This window comes from Littorina saxatilis, linkage group LG8, assembly GCF_037325665.1.
Source record: "Littorina saxatilis isolate snail1 linkage group LG8, US_GU_Lsax_2.0, whole genome shotgun sequence".
In the NCBI taxonomy this organism is placed as follows: Eukaryota; Metazoa; Mollusca; class Gastropoda; order Littorinimorpha; family Littorinidae; genus Littorina; species Littorina saxatilis.
The window spans coordinates 68,448,230-68,475,535 of NC_090252.1; the positions used below are offsets into that span (position 1 = coordinate 68,448,230).

General features: G+C 40.7%; 1 protein-coding gene and 1 long non-coding RNA gene across 3 annotated transcripts in view; one reads left to right on the top strand and one right to left on the bottom strand.

Annotated features, from left to right (window-relative positions):
- Positions 1-8,824: 8,824 nt before the first annotated feature.
- Positions 8,825-15,678, bottom strand: LOC138974257 (uncharacterized). The gene is made up of 4 exons (XR_011458361.1): positions 14,746-15,678; positions 14,337-14,421; positions 12,018-12,064; positions 8,825-10,557 (listed from the first exon to the last, which is right to left on the bottom strand). It is a non-coding gene; the product is annotated as an uncharacterized lncRNA (long non-coding RNA).
- The window catches only part of LOC138974253 (uncharacterized), a 39,580-nt gene continuing 27,952 nt past the window's right edge, over positions 15,679-27,306 (top strand). Inside the window, exon 1 of one of the 2 annotated variants that reach the window (XM_070346978.1) lies at positions 15,679-16,588. In XM_070346978.1, the coding sequence (XP_070203079.1) occupies positions 16,513-16,588 (76 nt within the window). In that variant the 5' untranslated portion in view covers positions 15,679-16,512. The remainder of the gene's footprint in view (positions 16,589-27,306) is intronic. The other variant, XM_070346977.1, reaches the window with a different exon arrangement.

Below are 27,306 nucleotides of genomic sequence, written 5' to 3' on the forward strand. Positions count from 1 at the left end.
AAACACCAACACACCCAGCATACACCTATCCCTGTGGTGTTACATCAGTACTACTACTACTACTAAGCGCCAGCGGCAGCCGAGTCACTGGTCTCACCACAGGGTGAGACAGCCACCACGAGGGAGGACTAGAACATCATCCAAGCGCCTTGAGCATACACCTAGTGTGTGGATATGTGTGCTATGTAAGTTGCATATCAATCAATCAAATATTTACTCTGTGATCTATGAGCGAGCTGAAATGAACTCTCCTCCCCCTGTACGTGCAACCAATTTTAATGTCAGTTACCTACTTCTAGATCTATAGAATTTTACTTACGTTTCATCTGCAGGCCTTTGGACTAGATCTGTTTGGATGTCAGTCAGTAGTACTCCGTTGCTGCTCTCAGTTGCACGTCGCACCCATCTGCAGGACTCGGAAGTGACGCTCGTTTTGCTGTCAGTTCTGTAGTCGATGACCTCATACAGCGTGGCCAGAACATGGCGGCAATAACCATCCAATCTGCAACATTTTACGCATTCAATGTAAATTGTAATGATGCATTTATACAGTGCTAAAATAGTTAACCCTCTCGACATGAATGACACTACATGTACTGTGTGCTTCTCCAGCACAAGCTGTTCAGACATTACACCAGATTTTAACTTTTATGTTTCAAATGTCATTGGTACAATGACAAATACCAAAATAGGGAGTAATATATGAGTTGGACATCTTAAAGTTATGAAGTCGCAACACTAATGCTGAAAAGTTTAATTAATTTTTTAACACTTCAGTATAAAGCACACACAATGACTTCATCATTCTGCCCACAACTGTTGTTTGCATACACATGTATGTAGATCAGTTTAATTTAAATGAAATAGATAAGTTACATACAGTGCAAGTCTACTGATGGCCTGTACCAAAGTTTGTTATGGCCTAAAAGTCAATCAACCAGCCTGCTAAATGTGTTAACAATAACGAGCAAAATATGAACATACCCTCCCTTGCAGGTGCAGAATGCTGACAAAATGCAGCTCCTTAGGTCCATGTCCACACTTGTCATTACAATCCACTGTGAATAAAATTTTGCACCAGTCACTGGGTCCTTCTCTCGAGTTCTTGGCTTCACTTTGCTTTTGACAGCAAAATAGCCATCTGTTGGGGGCTCTGATGGCAGTGATGGGATGCCACACGCTTGTATTTCTACCACATATCCATCTCTCATCATCTGGAATCCTTCTGATTTACGGTAATCCCGCACACTGGCAATAGACGCATTTGATGCACTGAGCTGGTACGTGCACACATCAAACTCAGAAAACTCAGGTAGAATGTTTATGTTGGTACTTCCTGACAAGAAACCAGGATTCTGCAGCTGAACATTGCGTCGTCGTGGGTTTTCTGGACCGGCTAAATCGCGCAGTTTCAAGCCGATCACTTCGGCTCGATCCTCGATCAGCGCCTCGGGATCGATGGGCAACTTGATTTCAAATGCTTTCTGCACTAAATCGGACAGTTCATGCTTGCGGTAATCGCTAAACGTGACGCCTCTTTCACGCAAGAACGACTGTAACTCGCTCACGGTAGCAGGCTTCCCCTTCGCTGACGCCATTGTTTGGTATCCCAAACAAGGGAAACTACTCTCATAAGTCAGTTTATGCATACGCCCTATTCCCAAGGCAAGTAACTCATACTCTTGCCGACAAGAGTAGTTCCCCTTCTTTTAACGCAGTTTCTTCGACAACACTGATTGCAATCCGACGGTCAGTTTTCAACAATATTTCATTTTATAAACAGATCACACGCAACCAAATGCACACATCTCATCAACATAAAGCGGTTTCATACACTATTTTCCCCAGAAAACTGAACTTCATACAGTAATTAACGTTGGAACACGGGTGCAAAAGTTCGTCTGCTAGTCCCATTTGACGAAAGAACATTATCCTAAACTATACTAAAACATAAACAGAACACACAATATCTGCCTTTACCGCCACAGCAGAATAACAGCATATCTGTGTACTTGATTTTAGTCTAAAACAGGGACACTGACAAGAAGTGTCAACAGAATGGAATGATTTGCACGGAACTATACAACCGCGCATTAATTGATCGCCTGCGCAGGTTGACTGGTTGAGTGATTCGGATTCGATCAAACTTTCGCACAAAAACTCCTGTTTTCTTTGAATAACTGAAGAAAGGAGGAATAAAGAGGTTACACACCTCGTCTCAGTGATTATTAAAAATAATGGTCTCAGTTCGCGGTCATGAAAAAGCTCGCTGAAGCTCGCATTTTTCATGATCCGCCAACTTCGACCATTATTTTTAATAATCACTGAGACTCGGCATGTAACCTCTACATCTGTGTACTTGATTTTAGTCCAAAACAGGGAAACTGACAAGAAGTGTAAACAGAATGGAATGATTTGCACGGAACTATACAACCGCGCATTAGTCGATCGCCTGCGCAGGTTGACTGGTTGAGTGATTCGGATTCGATCAAACTTTCGCACAAAAACTCCTGTTTTCTTTGAATAACTGAAGAAAGGAGGAATAAAGAGGTTACACACCTCGTCTCAGTGATTATTAAAAATAATGGTCTCAGTTCGCGGTCATGAAAAAGCTCGCTGAAGCTCGCATTTTTCATGATCCGCTAACTTCGACCATTATTTTTAATAATCACTGAGACTCGGCATGTAACCTCTACTTATTATACCTGGGCTATCATCACTGATGTAGGGACCGACAACAGAAGCGGAATTTTCTCGGCTTTTTGTTCATGTAAAGGAGGGTAAGTGTTACTATGATCATTAGCCCCTGGGAATGTGAATCCACCATTAGGCAAATTTGTTTTCTTTTTTGGTATCATTTGAAAGCTTATGTCTCACTGATACGAAATGTGCACACATAAAGTGTGTGGTCCTGATCTTTCTTTGTGAGTATTTTTTTTTTTTTAGTTGCTTTTCTGTGTGTTTTGTTGGCAGCATGTATGGATGCTGTCGTCACATTTTGGCATCACTATATGAAGTCATCGACTTTGTGGAGGATAGAAAAGTCAGCGTGACATCGGGAGCTTGTCAATGGGTTCGTCGCTCCAACATAGACGACAATGCCATGCTCATCACTGATGTGGAGACATGCCAGAACCAAGCGACAATAGGACAGGATGCTCAGTGAGTCAGAATGTTATTTCCTTAATTCATTTTATATCTGGGTAAACAAAATTGCTATGTCGACTGAGCTATTTTTCAGCCACAAATAGATAAATCTGAAGAGTATTTGCTTTATAGTTTTTAGTTGACTACGTTTATCAGCAATGACTGAAGCATGTGGGCTTGGTCCTTTAAAGAAAGTAAAGGCGTGTAACCTGATTTTGACCTCTTAAAATATATCTGTAAAATCTACACAATTATGCCTCATGGAGTAAAGTAACAACCAAAATATTAAACATTTTCATTCTCAAACTTTTCTTTTTGATTTTGCATACACAAAAGTTATACACCGTTAAGCTAGTATCAAACTGAGCTGCGAGTGCGACCATAGTTTGCGAATGGAATTCGCAGTCGCCAAAGAGTTTCCCTCCCTTTAAAGGCTTACTTGGGCAGAATTTTTTCTTTCATGGAATCGGTAAATATTCATGTCAACATTGATAATCGTGACATAAAAATGTTGAGTTCACTCTTACATGCTAAGTGCGGAATAATGTATACACAGACACATTATATGCATGACTTATCTCCCCCTGTGTTTGTCCTTCCAGTAACGTGGCAGTGAAATTGACCATGAAATGATGAACGCATAATTGAACAGAAAGACCCATATCAGTATTGCATTGCGAAAGACAACAAATAGAGGAAGACACAACAGGCCAACACCAAAATGAGAACTGGTTTCCAATGAGAAGTGGGCTCATTACAGCATCTTTTATAAAGAAAGTTCTCAGTTCGACTAATACAGCAGAACGACTTGTTAGTCCATCTAGTCTGGACAACGGCAATTTGTCAGCAGCAGTGACATTTGGGAGAACGCAAGAGCACAGAGCTCTGACCCTCTTTACAAAGCGTCATCGGTACAAACACAGAAAATGCTCTGTTCGTGTTCCTGGGTTAGTTGTGTCCGAAACTGATTCATTCTTAGCCCGTAGCCCTGATGCAGTCGTTGATTGCAGTCATTGTGGGAAGTTTGTTGTTGAAATTAAATGCTGTTTTCAAAACAGAACATGCACCCACGTCTGGCAATGAAATTGTCCGACTTTTGTGTTCTCGATAATGACAAGTATAGAGTGAAATGGGACCATGCATACTTCTGTCAACTTCAATGGCAAATGGCTGTAACTGGACTGAAGTCAGGTGTGCTGGTGGTGTACACAAGGAAAGGTGTTGAGGTTGTGCCCATCGACTTTGATGAGGAATGGTGGGAAGCATCGAGGATGAAACTCCAGCAGTTCTACTCAACCTGTTGCCACACCTGGAAAGCACATGTTTTGTCTCGCACACCAGTCTCTGTCCCAATGGATGTAGTGTCCAACACAATTGTGTCTTCTGACGTTATATCAGACACCACATCCACTGAGACTGAGACTGTTGAGTCGAAAGAGACAACTAGGTCAGGCACCACATCCACTGAGACTGTTGAGTCGGAAGAGACAACTAGGTCAGGTACCACATCCACTGAGACTGTTGAGTCGGAAGAGACAACTAGGTCAGACACCACATCCACTGGGACAAAGATGGTCTCTTCTGACACAGTAGACGCTGTCCAAATGGATGTAATGTCTGACAGAATAGTATCTTCTTCCACAACAATCTCTGACCGAGTGAATGTGATGGACAACTCGGCATTTTGTAACCCTGTGAATGTGATATACATGACAATTTCTGCCAGTATTGCTTCGCATCAAAAACATATTGACCATGTGCAATCGTCTATGCTGAAGTTGACGATCTGGCATCTCGGACACAGGATTGCATTGCGGACCTCAGTGATTGGATGTCTTTAAACAAACTGCAGTTAAATAGTGACAAAACCGCAGTTATGCTGGCCTGTCCCAAGAAATTTCTCAATCACCCTTCTCTTCCTGCCTCTCTCGCTGTCAACGAACAACCTATCTCTTTCTCTCCGTCTGTCCGCAGCCTTGGCGTCACTCTCGATCCAACTCTCTCTTTCCAAAAACACATCTCTAACATCTGCAAGTCCGCCTATCTAGAGCTGCGCAAGATTAGTTCAGTCCGTCACTACCTCACCACTGATGCAACCAAAACGTTAGTGTGTTCTTTAGTCCTCTCAAAGATAGATTATTGCAATTCTCTTCTGGCCGGTCTCCCTAAGTACCTCTTAGATAGACTTCAAAGGATCCAAAATAACGCTGCCCGCCTGGTCTTCAAATCTTCCAAGTATGAACACGCCACACCCCTTCTTCACTCTCTACACTGGCTGCCTATCACTAAAAGGATCGAATACAAACTCTCCTCTCTTTCTTTTGCCGTCCTTTCTGGTTCTGCCCCAGAATACTTGTCAGAACTCTTCAATCTCTATACCCCCTCCCGTCAGCTTCGCTCCGCCGCCGACACTCGACTCTTCCGACTCCCCACAGTGCAAACAAAGACATGTGGCGAGAAGTCCTTCGCCTATCAAGCCCCTGTGACCTGGAATAGATTACCTCTGCCTCTCAGACACACATATTCTCTCACTACATTCAAGACAAATCTCAAAACACACTTCTTTCAGCGCAAGTGATTTTTTTCCCCTCCAGCATCTCCCCACCCACCCCATCCCGCCCCACCTCACCCCCCTACCTAGTGCCTAAAATAACGTGTATATATATTTTCTGCGCTTTGTATCAGCACTGTTTGTGTGTGTGTGTAAATAGTACTGTTGACACGTTTTTATACAGAAGCCTACTGTGGTTCTTGTGTTTAGGCTGTGTATTGGACTGTCACTGTATGCCTGCATTATTAGTTGTCAGTAATTATTACATGTGCTGATTGTTCTCTTTGCCTGCGCGCGTATGTTTGGTCATAGTATGTTTGCTTATGTTTGGTCGTTATCTTTGCCTGTGCGTGTATTGTATGTTTGGTCGTTTTCTTTGCCTGTGCATATATAGTGTGTTGGTTATGTTTGGTCGGTTTCTTTGCCTGTGCGTGTATAGTATGCTTGGTCGATGTATGTATTGTAAAGCGCTAAGAGTAGACATTTTTCTAGAATAGCGCTATAAAAGTTTGCATTATTATTATTATTATTACTACATTTCTTCAGTGACAGAATTGCAGACTACGTGAGGAGACACCAAGTGATGGAAATTGCTTTTTTCATGCAATAAGCAATCAGCTCACTAGGACTGGACAGGGAAATTCCTCTGCAGGCTCCATTAGAAAGCTGGTTTGTGACTATTTAGATAACATGAGCCATGCCGAGCAAGTTGTTGTTGGATTGTTTATTAGGGGTAAATCTTTTGATTAATATCTTCGTAAAAATGGAACTACAAGTGCTGATGCACTTGCTGTGGAGGGCACAAGTCGAGTACTGGGACTGTCAATAACAGTGGTTACTCAGCCAAGAAGTATTGTGATTCATGCTCCTGCGTCTGCTGGTACCATGCTCTATGTTGGATACATTGCTGATTTAGAGCATTCCGTCTTGGTTGACCCACATCTATTTGGAGTGACACAGTAGCTGTAATTTTTTCACAGTGCCAAGACGTAGAGGTTACATGCCGAGTCTCAGTGATTATTAAAAATAATGGTCGAAGTTGGCGGATCATGAAAAATGCGAGCTTCAGCGAGCTTTTTCATGACCGCGAACTGAGACCATTATTTTTAATAATCACTGAGACGAGGTGTGTAACCTCTTTATTCCTCCTTTCTTCAGTTATTCAAAGAAAACAGGAGTTTTTGTGCGAAAGTTTGATCGAATCCGAATCACTCAACCAGTCAACCTGCGCAGGCGATCGATTAATGCGCGGTTGTATAGTTCCGTGCAAATCATTCCATTCTGTTAACACTTCTTGTCAGTTTCCCTGTTTTAGACTAAAATGAAGTACACAGATATGCTGTTATTCTGCTGTGGTGGTAAAGGCAGATATTGTGTGTTCTGTTTATGTTTTAGTATAGTTTAGGATAATGTTCTTTCGTCAAATGGGACTAGCAGACGAACTTTTGCACCCGTGTTCCAACGTTAATTACTGTATGAAGTTCAGTTTTCTGGGGAAAATAGTGTATGAAACCGCTTTATGTTGTTTAAATTGATGAGATGTGTGCATTTGGTTGCGTGTGATCTGTTTATAAAATGAAATATTGTTGAAAACTGACCGTCGGATTGCAATCAGTGTTGTCGAAGAAACTGCGTTAAAAGAAGGGGAACTACTCTTGTCGGCAAGAGTATGAGTTACTTGCCTTGGGAATTTGCTTGTGATGAACGATGTGTGCACGGCAGATCTAGATTCAGAAAACAACCTAACTCATGGATTTTATATGGAGATTCATGTGTTCAGGCCTGTAGTTGTTAATTTAAATGCGGTATGTGTGTATTGTTTGCTCCAGAGATGTATATTTCGTACGTATAGAGCGTTCGGAACTTTTCAGTCGCAAAAGTAGTACCAAAACAGAACAGCTTCTCAACCCATTGCACTATCGAGGATTCAGGCTGTTGCTGGCTCGTTATTTGTTTGGTTGCTGGGTCATTATCGAAAAATAACTAGCTCTACAAGTTTACAGAGGTAAAGAAGCAGAGGGGGGAATAAGTAGAGGTTACATGCCGATTCTCAGTATTCACGACTTTCCGACCTTGACATTGTAGCTAGGGTCATGTGGGCGTTGGCATCATTGTCCAATCAGAAATAGTCAATGATCATCTCCTCAGTGTGTTCCGGTCCGGAACGCAAAACAGTTTGTGCGGAAAAAGAGAACGTGGTTTGATAACTAAAGGGCATTTTGACCGGCTCGCACTACAGCATCGTTCAAATGTGGGAGAATGACACATCTGAAAAATAGCCAGTGGTTACCAACATGAGAAACTGGGGATAGGAATCGTAATCCGTATGTAAGTTTGAAGCGGCCCTGACGCTGTTTGTAGGCCCTAGGTGACATTTCGTCAAGTTCCACTCCCAGTTTGCCGACTCTATGGCCCTCCCCCGCCAAACTGCTGCACCCGGTGGCAGGGAAAGCAGTTCGACTTGAGGTGACTGCAGGGCAAGTTCAATTTTGCAAGCTAAAAATAAATGTTCTACTACCTTGTCAGTCTAGATCTGGAACTCATGAAACAGCACTATAATAGTGACTATTCAAATCCCCATAAAGTGAGCTGGTGTTTTTCTAGATCTAAGCATCGACCGAATTCAATAGAAATGTTCCTTGCATGGCATAATTATTTACCTAAATCTGTTATTAAGTTTGTTGAAAATCAAAGTATTCGGTTTTTTTGTTTGTTCGCGTGTCTGGTTTTTGCTTAGTCGATTAGCTTACACGATGTGTGGCTTTTTATTTTGTAAGGGTGGTTTAGCATGTATAAAATGAGACCTAGACCACATACGCCATGAAAGTAGAGTTCCCCGTTCAATACCAAGATTGCCAGTATTGATATTCAGACAACTTTTGGATAAATGTGTGGGGCTGTGGTGTTGCAGTGGTAGATTGTTTGCACGGGTATGTAGGTAGGTACGTGTACATCCGTGGGCTTTTGTGCAGGCATTTGTGAAGCAGGAACATGCAACATTTTTGACAAACATCAGGGTTGTGTGTGTGTGTGTGTGTGTGTGTGTGTGTGTGTGTGTGTGTGTGTGTGTGATAAAACCAACTAAGCTTACATCCAACACAAAAAGCTTCAGCTCTACTTCACCAGTCAAAGACAAACGCATTGTTTTATTCAGCTTTTGACACATATATTCACTCGATCAGAATCGAACCCTCTTCGTGAATATTTTATTTCAGAAAAAAATAACATATTGATTCTACACAACAAATAGTATTGCTATATGCTATGAGTATGAACGATGAAGACCAGCAACCGAGACAGATGAGGCATCAAGTTTCTTAGCCTTTTAGCCTGTCATTTGTTTTTAATTTTTATCTCCTGATAACTGACCAGAAAGGTACTTACAAACATCGATTCTGCAACTACCTCGTAAACTTTTCGATCGCTAATACACCAGAACTTGATACAGTATGCAACACTCACAGGCTTGATTACCTGTTGCATTGAAACGACAGAAGGAATTAAAAGACTATGTAACTGAGAGGAACCGATGTATTCAAGTTCAGAACGAAGCAGTTTCTGCCTCGGAGCCTGTATCTCATGCTATGGAGCCACTAGAAGAGAAATGTCTGGCGTAGTTTGACACAACAGACAGAGAAGTATTGCTGGTTTGTATTTGATCTTACAAACCATTCTTATTAACTTGTATAAATAGTTTATCGCTTCAGTAAACACTCATCTATTTTGAAGATTACGTAATTTTCAACAACAAAAATTAAAAAGAAATTGCAATTCAATATTTCACGCAAATTTTACTAATCCGCAAACAATTTTGCATGAACAAGTGTTATGTTAGGGAGAGAGTACGAGTGTGTAGTTAGACATATTTTGAGTAGAGTAGCAAAAATGCTTTAGCCATGTACTAATTATGCTATTGAACTGCTTAGCGGAGATTTCCAGATCAATCATACGGCGGTGAAAGACTGGTCTCTAGTACGGTCTATACTTACAAAATATAAAAATAAACAAACAAACCAACACAAAAAAGGTTTGTGTTGCACGTAGGATTTAAGTATTTAATTGAATAGAAAAGGCAACATCGGAATAAAAACAAATCTCGTGGTTCTCTTGTCAAGGAGTATGCACAGAATATGAAAGAAGATTGTGGAGTAGGCTGCTTTCTATTCTACTGCTCTAAATTAGCAAGAGGCAAGCTTTACAATGCTGTTCACACTAGGATGCAAAGCATTCAGTGCTAAAGCTCTCAAATCACAATAGTTACAAGACAAAACACACTTCTTGGCGCTACAAGAAATGTTAATATTTGTAAGCACACAATTGGACACATTTTTGTAAATATTTTTTATTGCCTCCCTTGAATAAAACTTATTAAACAAAATATTCTGAGAAAAAAAGTTATACTTAAAAGCAAAGCTATCAAGAAATAGGTAGACAACCCGTGTAGATACCTTTATTCTTAAGACATTTTATTTTTGGAGGATGTCACTAAGCAATTTTACAGATTTAAAAAAAAAAAGCTTTAGATGATCTCCCTTGAACAAACATTTCTTGTTTTTACTATGTGTTAGTTTTAAGGGTATATAGAAGAACAATAAAGAAAAAATGCTGCAAATTGACTTGGACGTATTTACAATTTAATTAAACAAAATGTTTCAAATTATCTGATAATGAAATTCTACATTAAAATTAAAGCAGATCTAGGGACTTGTGCACAACATAAAACATGAGGAACTATGATCTGCATTGCTTGTTTATATGATGACAATGGCTGGCACCTGTCGACCGATTTGCACGCCATAATTCTATATGTTTTACTATGCGCCCTGCATGTCAATGGTCTTTCTCTGGGTGGCTCGATTCTGAGGAGATAAAGAAAATGCATTTAGTGCAAGCAGTACATAATGACAACACACATACAATTACTTAAAGCAGCTGCTGGTTTCAGAGTATTTAGTTTAAGGCCCACCCCAACTTGTTTGCCTCAATGTCGCAGATTTGGTCAGACTTTTACAATGAGTAAGATAACAAATTTAACAATGTTTTGATTTAACAAAAACAAGAAGGGCAAAGCCCATACGACTCACATGCTTTACACATTTTTCCTTCCAAAATACATGTGACCTTGACAAGGTCAAGGTCATCCAAGGTCATGCAACACAAAGCTGTTAATTCAAGACATAGGAAGTACAATGGTGCTTATTGGCTCTTTCTACCATGAGATATGGTCACTTGTAGTGGTTCACTACCTTATTTTGGTCACATTTCATAAGGGTCAAAGTGACCTTGACCTTGATCATATGTGACCAAATGTGTCTCATGATGAAAGCATAACATGTGCCCCACATAATTTTTAAGTTTGAAACAGTTATCTTCCATAGTTCAGGGTCAAGGTCACTTCAAAATATGTATACAATCCAACTTTGAAGAGCTCCTGTGACCTTGACCTTGAAGCAAGGTAAACCAAACTGGTATCAAAAGATGGGGCTTACTTTGCTCTATATATTATATATAGGTGAGGTATTGAATCTCAAAAACTTCAGAGAAAATGGGAAAAATGTGAAAAATAGCTGTTTTTTAGGCAACATTTATGGCCCCTGCGACCTTGACCTTGAAGCAAGGTCAAGATGCTATGTATGTTTTTTGGGGCCTTGTCATCATACACCATCTTGCCAAATTTGGTACTGATAGACTGAATAGTGTCCAAGAAATATCCAACGTTAAAGTTTTCCGGACGGACGTCCGGACGGACGTCCGGACGGACGGACGGACGGACGGACGACTCGGGTGAGTACATAGACTCACTTTTGCTTCGCATGTGAGTCAAAAAAAGTATTCATTTTTATTTTCGGCCCCATTCACTGGGAATCTTACTCAAGGACAAGGATTTTTCTTAGGAATATTTGTATGTGAAGCTTCCAAGCCCTAGCTTCAGAAACGACCAAGAAACCCTCAATAATGGATTTTGTTGTGCATAGTGATGGCTATCCAACCGAGTGGCGGAGCACTGGTGAATCCTTTCATTCTCCTGATTGCTTGATTCTGAAATGACATTGTGGAGTTGGTAGTTATGTGAGTGTGTAGTGCCTGCTCTTCGTTGTTTAGTCGGGGGGAGGGGGGGGGGGGGGTATTGAATCATATGATCATAAAGTAAGACTTCACTGTGATGTGCAGAGATTTAGTCAGGTACACAACATTGCTATGCTATCACGAAATTAGAGGGTTTTCGCAAGTCAGCAACATGTTTTGAAGTTCTCATTGGGTAATCACGGCTGACATCAAACACAGAAAAGGTGGAAAAAACATAAATCAATGAACTCACCTTCCCTGCATTGTGATACTAGCCATATGGGTCTGCCGAAGTAGCTCCTGCACATATTGAATTAAGTATTCATGTTATTGTTAGGATCACACTTTTTTCTGGTACATGTATATCAGACTGGAAAGTTTTTCAAGGCTTGAAGAATTCAAGAGCTTGCCTATCCCCAATTAAAAAAAAAAAAATTAGTATGCAAGTATTTTCAGGGTCTCAAGGTTTTAATATGAAGTCTGTTCCTCTGGGGTCATGGAGAAACAAATTACAAATGAGAACATACTGTTACACAACAAATTCCGACCAATTTAGGACACACCATAACATAACTCACAAACAAACAACAGTAATACAATAATTAGTCTGCAAATACCTAAACGTCGTTCACACTAGGTATACAAAAATAAAAAAGCACATTCAGGCAGGTTTGACAAGTAGACCATTCCAGCTGCTGTTCCAGACCAAAGGCCATGTTTCCCCTTACTCTGTGATTGTAATCATAATTATTGTTTATGAATGACTTCAGTTTTTCTAAGTAAATCTCTCGTTGTAATTACTGGTAAATGCATTATCCCAATTAAGATATCCTCACATCTAACCTGCGTAAACTTCATTTCAAGGGTTTAAATTTTTTTTTAGCTGGCCAAGAAATTATAAGCATTCCTCAATTATGTTCCTGTCAGACTCAATAAGCTAATCTTATAAAAAAAAATTAAACAAGAAGGGCAAAGCCCATACGACTCACATGCTTGACCTTGACATGACCTTCAAATAACTAAACCTAGCAATGACATCATACACTAAGAACTGCTTTACACATTTTTCCAACCAAAATACATGTGACATTCCAAGGTCATGCAACACAAAGCTGTTAATTCAAGACAGGAAGTACAATGGTGCTTATTGGCCCTTTCTACCATGAGATATGGTCACTTTTAGTGGTTCACTACCTTATTTTGGTCACATTTCATAAGGGTCAAAGTGACCTTGACCTTGATCATATGTGACCAAATGTGTCTCATGATGAAAGCATAACATGTGCCCCACATAATTTTTAAGTTTGAAACAGTTATCTTCCATAGTTCAGGGTCAAGGTCACTTCAAAATATGTATACAATCCAACTTTGAAGAGCTCCTGTGACCTTGACCTTGAAGCAAGGTAAACCAAACTGGTATCAAAAGATGGGGCTTACTTTGCCCTATATATCATATATAGGTGAGGTATTGAATCTCAAAAACTTCAGAGAAAATGGGACAAATGTGAAAAATACCTGTTTTTTAGACAACATTTATGGCCCCTGCGACCTTGACCTTGAAGCAAGGTCAAGATGCTATGTATGTTTTTGGGGCCTTGTCATCATACACCATCTTGCCAAATTTGGCACTGATAGACTGAATAGTGTCCAAGAAATATCCAACGTTAAAGTTTTCCGGACGGACGGACGACTCGGGTGAGTACATAGACTCACTTTTGCTTCGCATGTGAGTCAAAAAAGGTAGCATCTTATAATATTCTCACGTGAATTATAGCTAATCAGAAAACTAGTATTTAATTTTTTTTTAAACTCAAACTGAAAATACAGGCATGCAACATTATCCTTGCTGTTTTGGGATAACCCTTACCATCAACTATTCTATTTCATTTCCATCTTAACAGGCGTAGCACCTCTATGGAAGCCAAAAGAACACTTTAAATCCACCCCCCCCCCCCCCCCAGTACTGAGTAAACATTGCTGTGCATATTTAAAAAAAAAAACAATGCCTGAGTCTCCAGTCACCTGTTTATGTTGTTGTCCTTGTACTTCACTTGTAGCTTAGCTGTTAAAGAAACTGTTTCTCTGATCACATGATCAAAATTCAAATACTTAATAAACCAATTTTGATTCTATTTCTTCAATAATAAGTTGAACGTCTGCATAATTATGTAATTGCCACAATTTACAGAGTTTCTGAATAAATGATAATAATAATAATAAAGTGTATTTATATTGCGCCTATCCCTTACAAAAAACAAAAATATTTGGCTCTAAGCGCATTACAACATGTGAAGGACTTGGTACAATCAAGTCTGACAAGTACAACAGCACAATATACAGTCGGTCTCTTAGGTAAAAGCAGCTTCGACAGTTAAACACTTCTACTAAAAGATCCTCTAACAATTTACAAACATAGTTAAAGAACATCGAGTTAATAGGAATTAAAAAAAAAGGTTCTTATAATAAAACTATCTAGCGAACGACGAAGAAGAAGAAGAATAAAACTGCAAATGCTGCAAGAAAAACCAACAGAGTGAACAGTTTGTAAATATACTAACATACCTATATTTACCTTATGACATGTGTGGTACAGCTAGTGGCTGCTAAAACGTCCGTTACACCTGTCTGCATATATTAGGTGACAGCCCTGATGGAGACTGAAAAACAAGTTCCTTTGTCAGTACCCTGTGTATGAGTGTGGTCGGGTATGTTCTGGAACAATTAGAGCACTCCCTATGACCATATGTTGCACGGAGGGTAGGGGGGGGGGGGGGGGGGGGGCTTTTAGAGGTGTAGTTGTTGGACTGTAGTGTAGAGGCTGATTGGCAGTGCTATGGGGTGAGGGTGGAGCTGGGGCGGAGAATATATCGTATGTAATTGAATACTAATAGTAATAAGCATGATCAGTTAGACTAGAGTTAAAAACTATGTTGATCGCCAGAGACATTACATAATGTGAAATCACAAGCATGTTACTGTACCTTTCGTTTTGCCATTGAGATTGGTAGAAGGCATTGAGTGGTGAACACAAGTTGACCAAGTTGCATTGATCACTGCATCACCATGTGGTCAATCCCCTTTGATCTGCAGATTGCACCAGCACAAACAAACACTGTGTTATGATCGTAAACAGCCCACATGGCCAATAAATCTAAGAACACAAACACTAGATAGATCTAATCGGAGAGCCTGCAAACCGAGTCATGCTTTTTAAATTCAATGAAAATCTGTCTGTCAATGAAGCAGATAGATCTATCCTTGCGATTGTTTTTGCAAGCAGATAAATGTTAGAACGTCACTTATTCCGTTTTCACTCAACAAATTGATATTTTGCAAGATGCATTTCGTGCCAATGAGCTGAACAAACAATCAAAATCAAGCAAGTGGTACATTCTTGAAGACAAAATTCAGTCATGCAAACAAACTGAAGGGAACAAATCTAGCTTACTGCTGTACTGATTTCGCCAAATAAATGCATTTGCATGCCGAAGTTATTCCTGCTTTGATTCCAATCATTCTAATTGATCTGAATGCAAAAAATATACGTAAACGAGCTGATCAAAATGAGTAACATTGCACCTGCCTATTGTACTGCGAAAGCGAAGGTCGTCTGCGACTGGAGATTTTGAAGTCGAACAGCGTCGTTTCTTCACTCTCAGCGGTTGTCTTCATCGGAAAAGTGAAAAGCCTGACTTGCAATCTAGCGAAAGACACATTCTGTCTTTCCGTTCGGGCGTTGTTTTTGTGTACAATCTCTGAAAATGTTATTTCGAAAAAGGCGGCCGTCATTGTTTTGGGGTTTCCGCCTAGTGGTGTTTTAAACCGGTTTCAGACCGGAACACACTGAGGAGATGAGAACAAAATGGCAGCCCCCATGAAATCCGAAAGGTCACGGAAAAAATTCGTGAATACATCTTGACATCTACTGGTCTTAGGGTTTTTGTTTTCAAAGAAGAAAGAAACTTGCTTGAACACGGACCACTTCTCCGAGCAAAATCAACAAACCTAATCACTCGCATTCCACCTCAAGGTCTCGGCCAAACAAGACTATGGCATACTTGTAGCAAAGCCGCCGAATGGTACCGTAAACCAAGAATAGTGACGTAAGAGAATAGAATGTCGTCTTTTGATTTGGAACGTGACGTGTTTCAGAACCTCTTCTGGACAACTCGGATGGTCTTCTGCGTAGTGGTTGGCACGAGATTCTTTTTCTTCTTCGACAGTTCATCCTCCGATACTGTAGCAAAATGTTTCATCTTTTTTTTTTTCACTTTCGAGTATGCCGACGACTGAACTTGACCGCTAAAAAGTAGTTCTTTCGGAATCATTACGCCGAGTCTGAACATGAGGTCTGAACATTGTTTTTAGGCAGGATCTAGGTGAAAGCGAGGCTGTTCTTATCTCTGTGATACAGTCGAGAGAGAGAGAAATACATGTCGAGACATTGTGTAATCTCTATAACGAGTGCCTGTGGTAGGCTATTTATGCTGTGTCAGGGGTTCTGCAAGTTGTGAATTTCTACAACACGTGGGCTGACTGACACCTATTTGTGCAATGACGTTGTGTGACGTCAAATCGCTGTATTCCCGCAAAGCGTCTAGAATGGCTGCTAGCACATGATTTGCGATTCTTCCTTTGACGACAATGTGAACAATTTTGCCGGGCAACAGGGATGGTTATGAGATGTCTGCTATATCTCTAGGCCTCTGTAAGTTTGATCCAACGTGCACACTCGATTCCACAGCGGGATGTGTGCAACCAGCAAGACAGTGATGGAAACAAAGATACTTGCCGTGTTTGTCCTGAGTTGTATTTCCTCGAGTGGTAAGTACGCTTCTGTTGCCGCCTTTCAGTGACATTTTCGTTTGGCTTAGATCTCAAAACGCACTTTCAACACGTGTATTAGCGTCAACATTGTCTTAAATGTTTCCATGCAGCAATTGCAACTTATATGCTACTCCATGAAAAGCTGCCGGTTATGCAATTCTACACGTACACACCCATTCTAAGCAATGCGATGTATAAATTTTACTATCACCTTATGGGTTATTGTTCAAACGCGAACGCTGTTAAATAAATGTAAACTTTCGTTGTGTAAATAGGTATGCGGTGATATTGGGCAGTAGATGCCTGGTACCTCCGAGTTATCTGTCAGTCTTTGCTAAGGGTGACAATAAAAAAAAAATATGTGGGACTCGCAGCTTGCAGAACTTGTGTTGGTCACAGAAAAACAAACCCATCAGGATGTTTCCTAGTCACACAATCTGTTGCATGCTAGCTGTGACCAAGAACTGGGGTGGGGGTGGGGGTGACGGTGGTGTGGTGTGTGTGTGTGTGTGTGTGTGTGTGTGTGTGTGATTTCTTAGAACCAGAGCTGGCTGGCAAAAGGAGACGATGGAATTGTTGAAGGGGGAAGGGGAGGGGGGGGAGTTCGTAACTACTACCACCCCCACGCCAATTATTTCTACAACTGGGTTCTCTTGCCTGCGGGTCACAGAGGGGAGGGGGGGGGGGGGGGGACGTCTCTTAATTTTTAACCATAATTATTTTCTTTACAGTTGTTTACGTTTTCACACTAGATGAGTAAAACTCAAATTCAATAGCATCCACGAAACTGTGTAAACACTCCATTGAATATAAGAGAATATGTTTCATTTAGTTTTTATAGGTAAACTAAACTTGCATGTCACGCAATTATGTCGACCAAAAACGAGAATGCTGATATATACCTTTGCTCACTGTATTGGAAGCTCTTTTACAGCAGAAGTTATTCTTCAACTGAAACTTGTTTATTTGAAGAGTTCCAATATTCAACAGCACCAGACAATATTTTACGGGACTGATGTTATATTATTGGACGACTTCCAAGAATGAGGCATAAAATGAACATCTAAACAGAGCTGACATAGCTGAGTAAAAACAGTGCCTAGCTGCTCAGCACACACTTTCAACACACGCCCGCCCAGACCGTCTGGGCCTGGTGACTTGCCGTATTGATAAGTGAACAAAACATGTAACATATTTAGTGCAGCTACCGAGCAAAATCACCATTACAAACCAGTATTTCTTGCCGTTTTCCAAGATTGTGGTCTTGCAAGCGATGTCATAAGGTGAACAGTGCAATGGTTTTTAGAAATGCAACAGTGAACAACTGTTGAATTGCATGTTGGGTGCAAAGGGAGGCCAGCAGGAATAAAAATCATGGAACATGCATGCTAATAAAATCAAATACTACCTCGAGGCAGAGGGAGGTATCTACCGCTGATCGGTGGTACCATTGACACTGTCACCAAGTCATTTCGAGAGATCCTTGCTATTGAAGGCAGAAGGGGGTATCTACCGCTGATCTGTGGTATCATTACGGAGAGAAAGGTACCATCATCGATTTTGCAACTACCTCGTAAACTTCTCGATCGCTGATACACCGGAACTTGATACAGTATGCAACACTCAAAGTCTTGATTACCTGTTGCATTGAAACGACAGAAGGAATTGAAAGACCATATGTAACTGAGAGGAACCGATGTATTCAAGTTCAGAACGAAGCAGTGTCTGCCTAAGAGCCTGTATCTCATGCTATGGAGCCACTATGTCTGGCGTAGTTTGACCCAACATACACTGCAGAGAAGTCAAATCTATCGACAGCAGTTGTATTGCTGGTTTGTATTTGATCTTACAAACCATTCTTATTAACTTGTATAAATAGTTTATCGCTTCAGTAAACACTCATCTATTTTGAAGATTACGTAAAATTTTACAAAAACAAAAAAACAAAAAAAACCATCGCAATTCAATATTTCACGCAAATTTTACTAATCCTGCAAACGATTTTGCATGAACAAGTGTTATATGTTAGGGAGAGAGTACAAGTGCGTAGTTAGACATATTTTGAGTGGAGTAGCAGAAATGCTTTTGCCTTGTACACATTATATATTATTGAACTGCTTTGCGGAGATTTCCAGATCAATTATACGACGATGAAAGACTGGTCTCTAGTACGGTCTATACATACACAATATAAAAATAAACAAACAAACCAACACAAAAAAGGTTTGTGTTGCACGTAGGATTTAAGTATTTAATTACATAGAAAAGGCAACATCGAAATAAAAACAAATCTCGTGGTTCTCTTGTCAAGGAGTATGCACAGAATATGAAAGAAGATTGTGGAGTAGGCTGCTTTCTATTCTACTGCTCTAAATTTAGCAAGAGACAAGCTGTACAATGCTATTTACACCAGGATGCAAAGCATTCAGTGCTAAAGCTCTCAAATCACAATACAGTGAAACCCGGCTATATTGCAGTAGGCTATATTGAAATCCCGGCTATATTGAAGAATTTTTCAGGTCCCGGCTGAAGCTCTACTTTTTCTTTGTTAAAAAATGTTGGCTACATTGAAGTCGGCTATATTGAAATCCCGGCTATATTGAAACAAAAATTCAGCCCACGGAACGTTTTTACCTGGCTATTTTGCTCCAAAGATTTGTTTAACTTTTTATTTTTAAGAACAATGACTGCGCGGGCGCCGAATGATATGACACGCCTCTGTCAGCGCAATCAGTTGAGGAAGGGGAGAGGCCAGATCAGCATCAACTTTCGAGTCAGGAGGTCTCTGATAACAATTACAGTCTAACAATGCCGCGGGCCTCTGACAGCCACGCCATGTAGTGTTGTGGTGCGTAGATCTCCCCGACTTAATTTCTCTTGTTCATGCGAGTAGTTTCCCTTTGTACACTAGCAAAAATGGCTGCAAAACAAACAAGTCGCGTAAGGCGAAATAACAACATTTAGTCAAGCTGTCGAACTCACAGAATGAAACTGAACGCACTGCATTTTTTTCCACAATGACCGTAGTCCGCCGCTCGTACAAAAGGCAGTGAAATTAACGAGCCTGTTTAGCGCGGTACTGGTTGGGCTGTGCTGCAAAGCACGCTTTTCTGCACCTCTCTTCGCTTTAACTTTCTGAGCGTGTTTTTAATCCAAACATATCATATCTATATGATTTTGGAATCAGGAACCGACAAGGAATAAGATGAAATTGTTTTTAAATCGATTTCGGAAATTTAATTTTAATCATAATTTTTATATTTTTTATTTTTAGAGCTTGTTTTTAATCCGAATATAACATATTTATATGTTTTTGGAATCAGAAAATGATGAAGACGAAGATAAACGTAAATTTGGATCATTTTATAAAAACATAATTTTAATTCCATTTTTGGAATTTTTAATGACCAAAGTCATTAATTAATTTTTAAGCCTCCAAGCTGAAATGCAATACCAAAGTCCAGCCTTTGTCGAAGATTGCTTGACCAAAATGTCAATCAATTTTATTGAAAAATGAGGGTGTGACAGTGCCGCCTCAACTTTTACAAAAAGCTGGATATGACGTCATCAAAGGTATTTATCGAAAAAAAGAAACAAGTCGCGTAAGGCGAAAATACAACATTTAGTCAAGTAACTGTCGAACTCACAGAATGAAACTGAACGCAATGCAATGTTTCAGCAAGACCGTAGCATCGTCAGTCCACCGCTCATGGCAAAGGCAGTGAAATTGACAAGAAGAGCGGTTTAGTAGTTGCGCTGAGAAGGATAGCACGCTTTTCTGTACCTCTCTTTGTTTTACATTTCTGAGCGTGTTTTTAATCCAAACATATCATATCTATATGTTTTTGGAATCAGGAACCGACACGAAATAAGATAAACGTGTTTTTAAATTGATTTCGAAAAAAATTTGATAATATTTTTTTTATATTTTTAATTTTCAGAGCTTGTTTTTAATCCAAATATAACATATTTATATGTTTTTGGAATCAGAAAACGATGGAGAATAAGATGAACGTAAACTTGGATCGTTTTAGAATTTTTTTTTTTTTTTTTACAATTTTCAGATTTTTAATGACCAAAGTCATTAATTAATTTTTAAGCCACCAAGCTGAAATGCAATACCGAAGTCCGGGCTTCGTCGAAGACTACTTGATCAAAATTTCAACCAATTTGACAGTACCGCCGAAAAGCCGGATATGACGTCATCAAAGACATTTATCAAAAAAAGGAAAACACCGTTCGGGGATATCATACCCAGGAACTCTCATGTCAAATTTCATAAAGATCGGTCCAGTAGTTTGGTCTGAATCGCTCTACACGCACGCACGCACGCACACACGCACTCACACACACACATACACCACGACCCTCGTTTCGATTCCCCCTCGATGTTAAAACATTTAGTCAAAACTTGACTAAATGTAAAAAGCGTCCGGGGATATCATACCCAGAAACTCTCATGTCAAATTTCATAAAGATCGGTCCAGTAGCTCACTCTGAATCGCTCTACACACACACACACGCACAGACAGACAGACACACACAGACACACACAGACACACACAACGACCCTCGTCTCGATTCCCCCTCTATGTTAAAACACAATTAAAAGAAAAATCGAGCTTATTCAGAAGCTTGAAACTGGCTGCAAAAAAAGAAAGGAAGTAGCTGAGGAATATGGAATGTGTGTTTGTGTGTGTAAGGGAAGGGGGGGGGGGGGGCGTGCGTGTGTGTGAGTTTGTGTCCGTGTGTGTGTGCAGAAAAAAGCAAGGAGGCTCGAAGAACAACAGCCAACAGGTGAAAGATTAATGGGAATATATCTCACATCAAACGCAATGTGTGGACACGGAAATAAGAACGTATAGTGAAAAAAAAGTTCGGTTATATTGAATTTCTGAAGGAACAAGGAGGGAAATTCAATATACTTCCGGCTATATTGAAGGTCTTCCCGGGTCCCGTGCCACTTCAATATAGCCGGGTTTCACTGTAGTTACAAGACAAAACACACTTCTTGGGGCTACAAGAAATGTTAATATTTTTAGGCACACAATTGGACACATTTTTGTAAACATTTTTTATTGCCTCCCTTGAATAAAACTTATTAAAAAAATATTCTAAGAAAAAAAGTTATACTTAAAAGCAATGCTATTATTATTGCTATCAAGAAATAGGTAGACAACCCGTGTAGATACCTTTATTCTAAAGACATTTTATTTTTGGAGGATGTCCCTATGCAATTTTACAGATTTAAAAAAAAAGCTTCAGATGATCTCCCTTGAACAAACAATTCTTGTTACAATTTGTTTTTACTATGTGTTAGTGTTAAGGGTATAGAACAATAAAGAAAACATGCTGCAAATTGAGTTGGACGTATTTACAATTTAATTAAACAAAATGTTTCAAATTATCTGACAATGAAATTCTACATTAAAAAATAAAGCAGATCTAGGGACTTTTGCACATGCACGAAACTCGCACCCAACATAAAACATAAGAAACTATGATCTGCATGATATGATGATAATGGCTGGCACCTGTCGACCGACTTGCACGCCATAATTATATATGTTTTACTATGCGCCCTGCATGTCAATGGTCTTTCTCTGGGCGACTCGATTCTGAGGAGATAAAGAAAATGCATTTAGTGCAAGCAGTACATAATGACAACACACATACAATTACTTCAATCAATCAATCAATATGAGGCTTATATCGCGCGTATTCCGTGGGTACAGTTTTAAGCGCAGGTATTTTTTTAAATCTTTTTTTTTATGCAATTTATATCGCGCACATATTCAAGGCGCAGGGATTTATTTATGCCGTGTGAGATGGAACTTTTTTACACAATACATCACGCATTCACATCGGCCAGCAGATCGCAGCCATTTCGGCGCATATCCTACTTTTCACGGCCTATTATTCCAAGTCACACGGGTATTTTGGTGGACATTTTTATCTATGCCTATACAATTTTGTCAGGAAAGACCCTTTTGGCAAACGTGGGATCGTTAACGTGCACACCCCAATGTAGTGTACACGAAGGGACCTCGGTTTTTCGTCTCATCCGAAAGACTAGCACTTGAACCCACCACCTAGGTTAGGAAAGGGGGGAGAAAATTGCTAACGTCCTGACCCAGCGTCGAACTCGCAACCTCTCGCTTCCGAGCGCAAGTGCGTTACCACTCGGCCACCCAGTCCACTTAAAGTAGCTGCTGGTTTCAGAGTATTTAGTGAAAGGCCCACCCCAACTTGTTTGCCTCAATGTCGCAGATTTGGTCAGACTTTCACATTGAGTAAGAGACAAAATTTAACAATGTTTTGATTTAAAAAAAAAAAAAATTCATTTTTGTCGTTTGTGGCCCCATTCACTGGGAATCTTACTCAAGGACAAGGATTTTTCTTGGGGATATTTGTATGTGAAGCGTCCAAGCCCTAGCTTCAGAAACGTCCAAGAAACCCTCAATAATGGATTTTGTTGTGACTAGAGTGATGGCTATCCAACCGAGTGGCGGAGCACTGGTGAATCCTTTCATTCTCCTGATTGTTTGATTCTGTAATGACATTGTGGAGTTGGTAGTTATGTGAGTGTGTAGTGCTTGCTCTTCGTTGTTTAGTCGGGGGGAGGGGGGGGGGGTATTGAATCATCTGATCATAAAGTAAGACTTCACTGTGATGTGCAGAGATTTAGTCAGGTACACAACATTGCTATGCTATCACGAAATTAGATGTTCTATCCTGTAGATGGGCTACACAACTACATCAGATTTCATGGTTGGGTTTTTGCAAGTCAGCAACATGTTTTGAAGTTCTCATTGGGTAATCACGGCTGACATCAAACACAGAAAAGGTGGGAAAAACATAAATCAATGAACTCACCTTCCCTGCATTGTGATACTAGCCGTATGGGTCTGCCAAAGTAGCTCCTGCACATATTTAATCAAGTATTCATCTTATTAACATGTCATTGTTAGGATCACGCTTTTTGACTCACATGCGAAGCAAAAGTGAGTCTATGTACTCACCCGAGTCGTCCGGCCGGCCGTCCGGAAAACTTTAACGTTGGATATTTCTTGGATACTATTCAGTCTATCAGTACCAAATTTGGCAAGATGGTGTATGATGACAAGGCCCCAAAAAACATACATAGCATCTTGACCTTGCTTCAAGGTCAAGGTCGCAGGGGCCATAAATGTTGTCTAAAAAACAGCTATTTTTCACATTTTCCCCATTTTCTCTGAAGTTTTTGAGATTGAATACCTCACCTATATATGATATATAGGGCAAAGTAAGCCCCATCTTTTGATACCAGTTTGGTTTACCTTGCTTCAAGGTCAAGGTCACAGGAGCTCTTCAAAGTTGGATTGTATACATATTTTGAAGTGACCTTGACCCTGAACTATGGAAGATAACTGTTTCAAACTTAAAAATTATGTGGGGCACATGTTATGCTTTCATCATGAGACACATTTGGTCACATGATCAAGGTCAAGGTCACTTTGACCCTTATGAAATGTGACCAAAATAAGGTAGTGAACCACTAAAAGTGACCATATCTCATGGTAGAAAGGGCCAATAAGCACCATTGTACTTCCTATGTCTTGAATTAACAGCTTTGTGTTGCATGACCTTGGATGACCTTGACCTTGGGTCAAGGTCACATGTATTTTGGTAGGAAAAATGTGTAAAGCAGTTCTTAGTGTATGATGTCATTGCTAGGTTTAGTTATTTGAGGTCAAGCATGTGAGTCGTATGGGCTTTGCCCTTCTTGTTTTTCTAGTATATCAGACTGGAAAGTTTCTCAAGGCTTGAACAATTCAAGAGCTTGCCTATCCCCAATAAAAAAAACACCAAACATATGCAAGTATGTTCAGGGTCTCAAGGTTTTAATATGAAGTCTGTTCCTCTGGGGTCATGGAGAAACAAATTACAAATTAGAACATACTGTTACACAACAAATTGCGAACAATTTAGGTCACACCATAACATAACTCACAAACAAACAACACCAATACAATAATTAGTCTGCAAATACCTAAACGTCGTTCACACTAGTTATACAAAAATAAACAAGTCGCGTAAGGCGAAATTACTACATTTTGTCAAGCTGTCGAACCGTCACGGGATGAAACTGAACGCACTGTATTTTTTCACCAAGACAGTACAGCTTCGTCAATCCCCGCGTGAAGGAAATCGCTCACCTCCCACGTGCAAAACGTAGTGATATTGACACGCCAGATTAGCGCGGTGGCGTATTGTGCTAAGCAGGAAAGCGCGCTTTTCTGTATTCTTGTTAACTTTCTGAGCTTGGTAGAAGGCAATGTTGAGTGGTGAACACAAGTTGCATTGATCACTGCATCACCATGCGGTCAATCCCCTTTGATCTGCAGATTGCACCAGCACAAACCAACACAGAGTTATGATCGTAAACAGCCCACATGGCCAATAAATATAAGAACACAAACCCTAGATAGATCTAATCGGAGAGCCTGCAAACCGAATCATGCTTTTGAAATTCAATGCAAATCTGTCTGTCAATGAAGCAGATAGATATATCCTTGCGATTGGTTTTGCAAGCAGATACATGTTTGAACTTCACTTATTCTGTTTTCATTCAACAAATTGATATTTTGCAAGATGCATTTCGTGCCAATGAGCTGAACAAACAATCAAAATCAAGCAAGTGGTACATTCTTGAATACAAAATTCAGTCACGCAAACAAACTGAAGGGAAACTAGCTTACTGCTGTACTGATTTCACCAAATAAATGCATTTGCATGCCGAAGTTATTCCTGCTTTGATTCCAATCATTCTAATTGATCTGAATCAAAAAAATATACGTAAACGAGCTGATCAAAATGAGTAACATTGCACCTGCTAATAGACTGTACCGCAAAAGCGAAGGTCGTCTGCGACTGGAGATTTTGAAGTCGAACAGCGTCGTTTCTTCACTCTCAGCGGTTGTCTTCATCGGAAAAGTGAAAAGCCTGACTTGTAATCTAGCGAAAGACACATTCTGTCTTTCCGTTCGGGCGTTGTTTTTGTGTACAATCTCTGAAAATGTTATTTCGAAAAAGGCGGCCGTCATTGTTTTGGGGTTTCCGCCTAGTAGTGTTTTAAACCGGTTTCAGACCGGAACACACTTCGAAGATGAAAACAAAATGGTAGCCCCCATGAAATCCGAAAGGTCAATCAAAAAGGTCGTGAATAGCGTTCGTGGGATACCTCCAGCTTCGCTGGGACAAGAGTCCCGAATCACTCGCGAACCGAACAAAGAGACTGTCAACCGAGATGGAAACTTGTCACGTTTCGTAGCACAGACACTTCGTGTAGCACTGTCCTTAGTTTATCTTTGAATTTTCTTCTGTCTACTGGTGACCCATGGCGAAGCTTGTCCAGGTACCCCTGCTCTTCTGGTAGCATGTGGCGAGTTACTTGCTTTATCATCCAGTATGCGCCTGGAAGATCATCGCTGCTGCAGTCCTTGATCAGCACAAAATCATCTGTTTCACAGAGCAGTGACTGTCTGTCGACTGTAAGCAGTGACTGTCTGTCGCCTGTAAGCAGTGACTGTCTGTCGCCTGTAAGCAGTGACTGTCTGTCGCCTGTAAGCAGTGACTGTCTGTCGCCTGTAAGCAGTGACTGTCTGTCGCCTGTAAGCAGTGACTGTCTGTCGCCTGTAAGCAGTGACTGTCTGTCGCCTGTAAGCAGTGACTGTCTGTCGCCTGTAAGCAGTGACTGTCTGTCGCCTGTAAGCAGTGACTGTCTGTCGCCTGTAAGCAGTGACTGTCTGTCGCCTGTAAGCAGTGACTGTCTGTCGCCTGTAAGCAGTGACTGTCTGTCGCCTGTAAGCAGTGACTGTCTGTCGCCTGTAAGCAGTGACTGTCTGTCGCCTGTAAGCAGTGACTGTCTGTCGCCTGTAAGCAGTGACTGTCTGTCGCCTGTAAGCAGTGACTGTCTGTCGCCTGTAAGCAGTGACTGTCTGTCGCCTGTAAGCAGTGACTGTCTGTCGCCTGTAAGCAGTGACTGTCTGTCGCCTGTAAGCAGTGACTGTCTGTCGCCTGTAAGCAGTGACTGTCTGTCGCCTGTAAGCAGTGACTGTCTGTCGCCTGTAAGCAGTGACTGTCTGTCGCCTGTAAGCAGTGACTGTCTGTCGCCTGTAAGCAGTGACTGTCTGTCGCCTGTAAGCAGTGACTGTCTGTCGCCTGTAAGCAGTGACTGTCTGTCGCCTGTAAGCAGTGACTGTCTGTCGCCTGTAAGCAGTGACTGTCTGTCGCCTGTAAGCAGTGACTGTCTGTCGCCTGTAAGCAGTGACTGTCTGTCGCCTGTAAGCAGTGACTGTCTGTCGCCTGTAAGCAGTGACTGTCTGTCGCCTGTAAGCAGTGACTGTCTGTCGCCTGTAAGCAGTGACTGTCTGTCGCCTGTAAGCAGTGACTGTCTGTCGCCTGTAAGCAGTGACTGTCTGTCGCCTGTAAGCAGTGACTGTCTGTCGCCTGTAAGCAGTGACTGTCTGTCGCCTGTGTTGTTTCTCATCACCCGTCGGAATGAATTGTTTCTGTGTACGTTTTTAACAGAACGAACAGCTGATCGGTCCTTCAGTTCCGACACATACTTCTTGATGGATGGCAAACTATAACGAAAGTCCAGCGCCCTTTGCTCTGATAATTATGTCCTGTGTTTATGTGCTTCCTCTCTGTGACTGGGTTGTCAAAACAAA